This window comes from Falco cherrug, chromosome W (assembly GCF_023634085.1).
Source record: "Falco cherrug isolate bFalChe1 chromosome W, bFalChe1.pri, whole genome shotgun sequence".
Classification (NCBI taxonomy): Eukaryota; Metazoa; Chordata; class Aves; order Falconiformes; family Falconidae; genus Falco; species Falco cherrug.
Window position 1 is genome coordinate 7550984 of NC_073719.1, and position 11274 is coordinate 7562257.

Genomic DNA, 11274 nt, shown 5'->3' on the forward strand with positions numbered 1-11274 from the left:
TTTCCGTACCCCTAAACTTGGCTGACCTACGAGATTTTAAAAGAATCGAGATGGGAAACTTAATTGAGGACCCACTCGGAGTGGCAGAAAGATTAAATCAATTTTTGGGACCAAACCTTTATACTTGGGATGAGATGTAATCTATCCTTGGTCAATCATTTACTACCGAGGAAAGAGATATGATTAGATGAGCAGGAATGAGACTGTGGGATGCTCAGCATGCCTAGGGACCCCAAGCAGATATTAAATGGCCACTTCAAAAACCTAATTGGGATAATCAGGATCCAGTGCATAGAACTGATATGCAGGACCTGAGAACTATAGTAATTCAGGGGATTAGGGAAGCAGTACCCCGTGGCCAGAATATCAATAAAGCATTTAATGAAATGCAAAAGAAAGATGAAAGCCCTACTGAGTGGCTGGAACGACTGAGGAAAGCCCTTCAGCTGTACTCTGGGGTAAATCCAGACGACCCTTTAAGGCAAGCGCTCCTCAAAACTCAGTTTGTGGCAAAATCATGGGAAGATATCAGAAAGAAGATTGAAAAGTTAGAAGACTGGCAGAATAGAGGGTTGGATGAATTATTGAGGGAAGCTCAGAAAGTCTACGTAAGGCGGGAAGAAGAGAGCAGCAAGCGACAAGTAAAAATGATGGTAGCAGCGGTCAGAGAGAATCACAAAGGGCGGACTGGTGAACACAGATCTGCTGAAAAGAAACAAGGGAACGTAGTAGTAAAGAAGGAACAGGGATGTTGTTTTTACTGTGGAAAGAAGGGACATATAAAGAAGAATTGCAGAGAAAGGATCAGGGATGAGGAAATATTGAAAACGGAATAGGAGAGTCAGGGGCTCTATATCTTAGGGGACCGGAGTCATCATGAGCCCTTGATAAAATTAAAAATAGGTCCCCATAAACAAGGGTTCACCTTTTTAGTAGACACTGGAGCTGAGAAATCGACTATTAAGCAAATACCTGAGGGATGTAAAGCTTCCCCTGAAAAAAGTACAAGTAATTGGGGCAAAAGGAGAACCCTTTAAAGTAAGCAAAATCAAAAATGTGGTATTCGAAACTGAAAATAAATTTGGAATGGGTGAACTCTTGCTCGTCCCTGAAGCAGAATTTAATCTGTTAGGACGAGATTTAATTGTTGAATTGCAATTAGAAATTAAAGTAAAAAATCAAGAACTAACGGTGTCTGCTTATCCTTTGACCGTGGATAATCAAAAACAAATTAACCCCGATGTCTGGTACTCTCCAGACACAATTAGTAGACTGGAAATCCCACCGATTAAAATCCAAATTTCCGAACCCCACATACCTGTGAGGGTAAGGCAATATCCCATATCCCTAGAAGGACGGAGGGGATTAAAACCAGAAATCGATCGATTGTTAGCACAAGGAATCTTAGAGCCTTGTATGTCACCCTTTAACACCCCCATTCTGCCTGTAAAGAAACCAAATGGGAAATATCGGCTCGTACATGATCTAAGGGAAATAAACAAAAGAACTATCACCCGGTTCCCTGTAGTAGCAAATCCATACACACTGCTAAGCAAGCTAGGACCCCATAACTCCTGGTATAGTGTGGCTGATTTAAAGGATGCCTTTTGGGCCTGTCCACTGGCAGAAGAATACCGTGATTATTTTCCTTTGAATGGGAAGACATAGAGACAGGCCGTAGACAGCAATTGAGATGGACCGTGCTCCCCCAAGGGTTCACTGAGTCCCCTAATCTGTTTGGACAGGCCCTGGAAGAGCTCTTAAAAGAATACCAAGTACAAACAGGAAACGTACTGTTACAGTATGTAGATGATCTGCTCATAGCAGGGAATAATAAGGAGGATGTAAGAAAAGAAAGCATTCGACTCCTAAACTTTCTTGCACAAAAGGGACTACGGGTATCACAAGAAAAGTTACAATTTGTGGAGGAAAAAGTGAAATATTTGGGGCATTATTTGTTTAACGGCAAGAAGATATTGGATCCAGAGCGCATTAAAGGAATTCTGGAATTACCTATGCCTGTCACTAAGAGGCAAATTTGGCAGGCATTAGGGCTATTTGGGTATTGTAGGCAATGGATAGAGAACTACAGCTTTAAAGTTAAATTCTTATATGAACTGTCTAAAGACAAAATGCCCAAGTGGACCCCTCAGGATCAAGAGCAGTTTGCCAGTCTCAAAAGGGAGCTAAGTCAAGCACCGGTTTTAAGCCTCCCAGATTTAAAGCGGCCATTCCATTTATTCGTTAACATACATGAAGGAACAGCATTCGGAGTATTAACTCAGGAATGGGCCGGACAAAAGAAACCGGTGGCATACTTATCAAAGCTGTTGGACCCTGTGAGCAGGGGTTGGCCGAGTTGTTTACAAATCATTGTTGCTGCTGCCCTATTACTTGAAGAAACGAATCGTATTACCTTTAATGGAGAAGTTGTCCTATATGCGCCTATAATATAAGGGGGGTGCTTCAACAAAAAGCAGAAAAATGGCTTACAGATAGCTGACTACTAAAGTATGAGGGAATACTCATAGAATCTCCAAAACTATCCCTAAGGACTATCGGAGCGGTTAACCCTGCAGAATTTCTATACCCAGGGGAAAGTACTGAGTTAGTACATGATTGTCTTCAAACGATTGAACAACAAACACGAATTCGACCAGACCTAGAAGAAGAGGAATTACAACATGGAGAAATATTTTTCATAGATGGGTCATCTCGAATAGTGGAAGAAACAGCTGTCCGGACTGCTGAGCGTGGATGGACTCATGCCAGTCGCATTAAAGGCCCAGTGACGAGACCCCACTGGAAAGTAATCAGTACTCCAGGTGACACCAAGATAACCCTGAAAAGATAACGTAATGATAGAGACTTTATTTGATTATTTTGCCGCATTGCCTTTTGGTATAAAGTGTGTATTGCTGTTTATATTTGCTATAATTATTTCTTTTTTATCTATTATATATGGAAGCGTACAAAGTGTGTTGAAGGAAATTGCTAAACTTATGCAACCACACAATATTAAGTATAGAAGATATGCTGATGTAAATAATATACGTACTCTAGATATACGAATTAGGTGTAATAATTTGAACTGCAATTGTTATCCATTTGCTTGTTTCAGGTGTAAGGTATGCCAGGATAAATGGTGGACACACTGTGAATGTAGATACCCTCCGATAGGAGTTTGCACACAGTGTTGGAAAAATCCAAAGAACTCTCACTGAGTGGAAATTAAAACAATTAGAGTCTAAACAAGAAATTATTCGAGAATCCCATGAGTGGTGGGAAATTTTTGCCAAAGGAATAAACCCTCAATATTATTGTTACCACTCCAACGAACCAGTCCCCTTTATAGCTGAAATCTTGGCTATAAAGTGCAGAAGGGAAGTACTAACCGTGTTTTGCTTTGCCCCATTAGTTAAAGCTGCAAAGTGGGAAGCCTATGTAAACAGGCAGAAAGCCCGAAACAGCTGTTCTCCTGAAGAATCCCCTTGCTGCCGAGAAGATGGTACACCCCGTGGCTCGAAGCAACCGAGTCGACGGGCAAGGCAGAGGAGGAACAAACTGTGGAGAAAAGAACCAGAACAATGGGACACAAAAGCAACAATGGCCGAACTTCCCCAGGACTGGTAAAAATATACTTAAATTGGCAAAATTGACAGACACCCTTTTTCCTGTTATGCCGTTAGTTCTGTTATTGATAATAACCCAAGCAGATGGAAACCCTCATGAGCCAATGAGCTGGAAATTATTGCAATTAGATACAAGCCAAGTCGTTGGTGAATTTCAAGGACCTGGCAGCCCAACATTCAACGTAACTCCATGTCAACTAATCGGGCAATTCACTCCCTAGTAAAAGGTCAGGAATTACAAAGTTTGCAGATGGCTGTAAATGAGGATTTAACAAGAATAGAACAATCTATCCAAAATTTAGCCACTTCAGTAAAGTCTCTATCAGAAGTAGTGCTGCAAAATAGAAGAGGATTAGATCTATTGTTCTTAAAGGAAGGAGGGTTATGTGTAGCTCTCAATGAAGAATGTTGTTCTTTTGCTGACCATACGGGAGTAGTCCAGGACACCATGTCTGAACTCCGGAAAAGGTTAGATCAACGTAAGAAGGATCGTGAGACGGGCAGGTCATGGTATGAAAACTGGTTTAATGTTTCACCTTGGCTAACCACTTTGTTGTCCGCTTTAGCAGGACCGCTTATCATGTTGATTTTGGGACTTATATTTGGGCCTTGTATATTACGCTATATTTTACACTTTATTAAAGAACAGTTTGACATAGCTAAACTGCTTATTTTAACTACGAGGTCTGGGGCAAAATATAAGAGTGTATCTATTAATGAGGATGAAGATTGTTGCGAATGCGTTATGCCACGTGAGAACTACGCCTATTGTAATTGTGAGGTATTACCTTGTGAGTGTTATGATAAATGTTGGGATTGTGGAAAAAGGTTTGCTTGCAGTGCCGAGAATGAAAGTAGTGTTTAATAAACAATAAAAGGATAAAAAAAAAGAAAAAGGGGGGATTGTAAGAAACTATGGACTAGGGTATTGTTTATTAAGATTTATGTTAAGCCCAATGTAAAGGTTAGGCAACGAAAGATATGAAATCGCTTATGCAAACAGCCACCAGACACCGCTTGTGTAAGATAGGATAACCGCAATCGCTTACACAAACTAAACCAGATACCGCTTGTGCAAGATAAGATAACCGTCAGATGTCCAGGAACCGACAGAAACAGGACAAACAACCCCATATAAGGACATATGAGTGAGGGGTCAACTATGGGACAAAGGAGGAAGACTTCTTACTTCGGCCTCAACGACCACCAGGAGGCAGAAAACGACCCCCTAACAACAACTGAAGCATGCGCAGAGTACCTCCACTACCTCATGAACACGGGAGTAAAGATGTATAAAAAGGGACTGTTTGAACTGCTCAGTACGGCAGTTGGTGGAGCGCAGACTCCCCTGCTGTCCAGCGCTGTTTTTGCTCATATTCTACTTGCTATAATTAATAAAATTTTAATTGGATTATGATCCGTTGTGGTCTCAATTTATAACAATGGTCACCCAGCTACACACAACCTTTGCCTTGTCGCAATTAACAAGCAAAAAAGAGGAGGACAGAGAATGTCTGAAGAGAGATGTAGGAGAGGAAGCTGGAGAATATTTGACCTAACAAGAGGTGATAGAACAGCTGGGTATTGTGAAGGAGACTAGGAAAGATAAACACGGTTATCTAGTGTTTAATAGGTGTCTGCATACTTGTAGAGATATATAGTTATGTAACTACATGAATGATTTCTGCCCTGAGCCTGGTGGAGCATACAGCTGCGGTTTGTGTCCGGTCTCAGATGTAAATAGGGGCTTCTCTGTTATGGTAAAAGTGTTTCTCTTTGCATAAAAAAGAGAGGGAATGAAGGGAATGACCCCAGAGGTATGTTCAGAGAAGGCATGCGATGTTTCAAACTTTTTGACTGAACCAGTTCTTGTTTGGTGTGCCCTTCCATCTATGTATAATGTTAATCTAAAAGAAGCTGATATTGTTTACACTTTATCGATAATTGTCTTTCTGTAGATGCTAATGTAGTAGGAGGCTATGATGGGAACGTGTCGCAGCGGTTCTTCTCTTATCCAGAGTAACAGCAGGGAAAGCATTAAAGAGTTAAATCACCTTGTTTGTTAGGCAGTTAAGAATGTGAGTCAAAATTGCCACTGCTTTTGTTGTTGGTTCAAGGACATGGCTGTGAGGATTTGGATGGTATGTGCTGCGTGGATTTTAGGCGCTCCATTGCAGCAACATGTTATCAAAATCTGAGAAACTTTCAGCCTTTTTTTGGCATCTATTCACTCAATTGGCAGTATTGTTTGTTTGCTATTACCTTGGTTGCTGTCATGTTCGCAAGGGCCCTGCAGAACATGGCAAACCTGGTACTAGCTTTTCAAAAACAAGAAGGGGAAATTGTAAAACTGTACGGAACAAAGACAGTGGGTTATTTTGACATTGATAATATGTCTTAGTTGGTTTTTTATTTGTTCTATTACTTGTGCCTTGTTTTTGCTCGGTTTCAGGGGTTCTTTTTGTGCAACAGGAAGGGGGAGATGCAGGAGCGGTCTGGAAACTAGGACCATGCGTGGCAATCAGTTAGCTGAGGGGAATGTGCTGGAGCTTGTCTAGACAACAATTAACATGATGAGACATGTTTACAGAGCACAGGGGAGTGGGAGAGGGATGGTGCCATCCTTGGCGCCAAGGAAAGGTAACACCTTGCTGTTAATTGCTGGTAGTTAACCACCAATCAGGGATTGCCTAGTATGCAAGGCTTAGCTTCAAGAACCAATTAGTTTAAAACGCGCAGCTTCTGAAAGTGTGTATAAAACCTCGTGCTTCTGTACAATAAATTGACATTTGCTTGCATCAAGCTGCGTCCCGTCTCTTCATTCGCCGCAAAAGGGTTGTTACAATTTTTATCCCATTGAGCCAAAAGAGCAAAAGGGTGGTTACTAGTTTTTTCTCCATTGACTATGATCAATTGTATTTGCAAATCAGGATCATACCAAGCTGCTGCCGAATTAACTATTTTCTGTCCAATATGATCTAAAGCCTTTTGTTGAATTTCTGTTAATTTTCTACTTTCCTTAGCATTTGTACTAGTTGATAATAATGGCAACAATGGTGCCAAATCTTCATTCGAAATTCCACAAAGATTTCTAATCCACTGGATATCCCAAATCAATTTTTGAGAATCTGACATTGTAGATATTTATGTCTTTATTGCAATCTTTTGGGGTTTTACTTGAGCTGAGTTAATAACCCAACCCAGGTAATCCCAAGGTTTTGTTTTTTGAATCTTTTCTGGGGCTATTTTAAGGCCAGAACTGTCCAGATAAAATTATAATTCTGATAAAATTGTTGTAGTGGACATATTGTTACTAGCTACCAAGATATCATCCATATAGTGATAAATTAATAATTCTGGATAGTTTGTTCTAATTGGTTTTAAAGCCCAAGCCACATATATTTGACATAATGTTGCCACGTCCACTCCAGCACTTCCTGTGGAGGGGACGCAGTCCAAACACCTTGCATTTGTGTGTGCGCATGCTGGGTTTTCGTGCTCTGCTGGAAGTTTCCCAGAGCTTGTCCAGTAATACTGAACTGTGACTGGCATTCTCGCAGCCCCAGTACCAACCTGTGGATAACTGGCTAGCTGAAAAGGGTCACATAGACATAGTCCAGCTGGCTGGACAAAAATGCACATCGCTCTCAGCTTATCTGAAGTAAAGCAAAATACACTGTCTTTGGCTGTCCTTGTTACACAATAACAGGAAGATTTTGGTGGGAAAAGAATGTTGCAGGTGGGAACAGAAAACTACAGAAGAGAAACTAGGGGTGGGCTTGGTATTTAGGCAACTAACCAATAATGAGCTTAACTTTTGTAATATGTATGAGCTAATTATAAGAAGGCATAAAAGGTGACTGTAAGGTACAATAAACGAAGTCTGCTGATCACTCATATTGAGCGACTGTGTCTTCCCTCCGTCGCAACACCAACCCATGGGTCCTGGTGCGACGGTGCCCGGGGGGGGGCAGGGCTGAGGTGACAGGCAGCCTCCTCACCTCCTCGGCGCTGCCCAGGGGGGCACCAGCTGTCCGGGGGATGGGGGGGAGGGGGAGGGGCACGGCGGGGGGAGGACAGGGAGACAAGGTGTGGGTGGGGAAGCACGGCCTGTCAAAAGGATACAGGTTGCTCCTGACGAATCGCTTCTAATTTTTCTAGTTTTTCTTTCAGTTGTCATACTTGATCTTCTAAATAATCTGTCTTATTATTAAGTTCATCTGGTGTAGGTGGTGTTGCTTGCGGTAAAGGAGGATGCAAAGATGAGACTGTACCACCAGTCACGGTATCATCTTTATATCCTCCATCAGCCTTCTCTAATTGGATTACAGAGTCTGGGGTGGGTGGGTGGTGGAGACAGAGTCTTTTCTGTCGTCTTATTTTCATGCAATAATTATGCAGTTTCTAGAGTCAATTGTGATACAGACGTATCAGTTAACTTGTCACCAATAGCCTCAGCCTGTAGAAGAATGGCTGCAGAAGCGTGGCCTTAGAATCTCTGAAGATCTGCACAATCCAGGCCTGGTATTAGAATAGGCCTGTAATCAGAATTGTACTGAAGTTGCTGTGCTGAAGTTAACAAGAAAGGTAGCCTTGAGCTATTCTTGAATCCTGAGACCAAGTAATTATGTTGTGCCAACAGGCCGTGGCTGTAACAAGCTACAGCTGCTGGGAAAGCAGGTGCAGGGCCAAGAAAGATAGGGAGCGATATAGGAATATAGGGAGTAACAAACTACAAGGCTGAAGCATAGCAACACAATTAGCTACATGGATAGAATGCTTATTTTAGTCATGATAATTAGGGGTGTGAGAACCGCGTGTGTTTAGAGACTACTAACCAATTATATTTCTGCTTTACGAATATGCATGTGTATCGGTTCTATATAAGTAGTGTTAGAAACTAATAAAGTGGAGCAAGATGCATAACTCATATTGAGCGACTTCTTGACTCCGGCAAACTCTTCTCCCAACAATTGGCACCCAAACCATAGGAAAGCTGGAAAAATTCTGCCTTTGCATTGCGACAGTGGGCTTTGCGAATTGAGCGTCGCTGAGAGGAGTTCGAGCAGGAAGGCGTCCGTAAGGAGTAAAAACGTCTGAATCCGGCATTGACGTTGTGCGCGGACCTGCACCGGTAAGACTGTTTTTCCCTCGATAATGGAAAGGGAGGCGGCATTCACGCTATTATCTGAAATTCTTGCTAAGCGAGAGGCTAGTGTGAGCACAAAGAAGCTCCATGAGCTCTGTAGGTGGGCGAATGAAAAAGGACACTTAAAAGACCCGCAACTGATGTTTAGTGTGACTGAGTGGCGAGAGATCAGAGATTCCCTTTGAGATGCAATCCTTAGCGGCAGCAAGTTGGCCAAGGACTTGGGGACTACCTAGCGGGAGGTCATGAACCATTTATGATCAATGGTTGCGGAGAAAAAAATGGCTATGGCTGCCTCAGACCTCCTCGGTCGGGAAATCGAGTCGGAGTCTACCCAATTATTTGGTCAAGGCGCTCCATCTGCAAAAGGCATAATTGTGTCTATTAAAAATCTGCGACAGAGCTATTAGGTGCCGCTGCAACGGGTGCTCCACACCGACAGCCGCCCCCCCTGCTAGATGAGGAGGAGGGTACTAGAGTGGGTCCGAGCACGCCTCTGAATGAGAGCACAGAGTCCAATAAAGAAAATGAGCCCACCCCAGCTGCACCTGCCCCGATGCCCCATCCCCGAACAAAACCCTCCGACCGGACTCTAAACCGCTTGCAGCAGCAATTGAACGAATGTCATCTGCCTACTGCCGGTCATGATCTTTGGGTCCTGACCCAGGAAGGCGTTATCCTCCACCCTGCCGCTCCCCAAAGTCGTTGGTCTGGGGTTATACAAGATGCTATATTGGAGGGAGAGTGGCAGGCTGCTTCTGCTGTTGCATGTCCGGTGCGGACCACCACTTTACCAGATGGTTCAGCAGCCACAGCGTGGAAACCTTTTGATTGGAAGTTTATGCAGCAGCTACGACAAACTGTTACACAATACGATTTGCAATCAGAACCAGTCAAGCACCTGCTGAATTATTTGTTTGACTCTGAAATCATGACACCCAGTGACTGTACTTCCCTAGCCAGATTGCTTCTTACACCAGCACGGTACCCCGCGCCCCGCCAGCGTGCCGTGCCGTGCCCCGCAGCTCCCCCCGCTTGCCCGACCACCCACCCACCGCCACGGATCCCCCCAGCTGCTGGCGAAAGTGGGAGTCCAGAGTTCGGTGTAGAGCTGCAGATTGCACCCCCGCCGGTGGTAAGACCGCGTCGAGTAAATCGCGGCAGGACTCTACGCTAAATTCCTCTCTGTGAGAGTGTGTGTGTGGGGGCACTACGGAAGGCCGCGACGAGTAAATCGCGGCAGGGCTTCTCCGCGCTGATATCCTTTCTGTGAAAGGGGGGAGCTCTGAGAAGACCGCGATGGAATTAGACGCGGCAATTAAACTGTTAACTGGCATCCTCCTTAAGAGAGGGGAGGGCGTTAAAGAGACAGAAGTGTAGACCTTAGTTCGCTGGGCACGGAAAAAAAAAAAAGAATAAGATCCCCGAGCCCGCGTTATTGTTTAGTATTGCGGAATGAAGAGAAGTGGGAAATTGCCTCTGGGGTGGCGGTCGATAGTTAACACTCTGGAAACTATGAAAGCAAAAAAAAAAAAAAAAAAGTAGCGGCGGCAGCCATAGAAGCGTTGGGGAGAGATGTGTAGAAAAGTCGGTGGAGCAGAAGGATGATTCACCTAAGCCTTCTCTCTTAGCTACACTTTTCGGAGTTGGGCATACTCGTCCTATGAAGGGTATGTCCGCCCCTGCGTGTTCAACAGTGCCGGAGCTTTTAGATAAGACAGCGGACAAACCGGAAGTTACTCCTCGGGAGCCTGCGGTAACTGAGCCGAACCCGGAAGAGGCAGCTGAGCCTCCCCAGGAGGGCGGGGCAGCGAGTCCTGCTGCACTAATCACGTCAGGGCGGGCAGAAGCGCCGTGCAACGTCGTACCCTCCTCGTCCTGAAACATCATCTGACGAATTTGAGGAGGAAGGCGGGGAAAAGCTTTGTGATAACAATACAGAGAAATCCTTACAGGAGTTAATAGATAAATTAAGAAACCGGGTAAAGCGAGTTAAAATGAACCTGCCTACTACTTCAATACCTGTAATTCCTCCAGTTAGCCCAACTACCCCACCGATGCTGAACTCGAGAAAAGATCCAATTCTACAGCGTTGGTCTGGTGTTGTACGTGATGCTATTTTGGAGGGTGATTGGCAGGTGACTAGCTCGTTAGCTTGTCCAATACTGATTTATAATCTTGATGTACATAACTGGGACATGATTTATGTAAGGTTAATGATCAGATTTTAGCAATGGGAGTGTTGCAACCTGCTCTTCCACCTTTTATGATGATCCCTCAGAATTGGCAAATTGTTGTGACAGACTTGAAAGACTGGTTTTTTTTCACGATTCCCTTACACCCTGATGACACACAAAGAGACTCACTAAGGATGATTTACAACCGTTCCGATCCTGGTTGCATGGCACCGAAGCCAACAGTCCTCAAACTTGTTCACCAGAACAGCGGGCTGCCCTAGAAGTTGTGTCCCGCAAGATTCAGACTGGCTGGTGT

At 43.9% G+C, this 11274-nt stretch overlaps 1 protein-coding gene across 1 annotated transcript; it reads left to right on the forward strand.

Annotated features, from left to right (window-relative positions):
- Positions 1-321: 321 nt before the first annotated feature.
- Positions 322-987, forward strand: LOC129734479 (uncharacterized). The gene has a single exon (XM_055698039.1). It carries the CDS (start codon positions 387-389, stop codon positions 834-836), a length of 450 nt encoding a protein of 149 aa, XP_055554014.1. The 5' UTR covers positions 322-386; the 3' UTR covers positions 837-987.
- Positions 988-11274: the final 10287 nt, after the last annotated feature.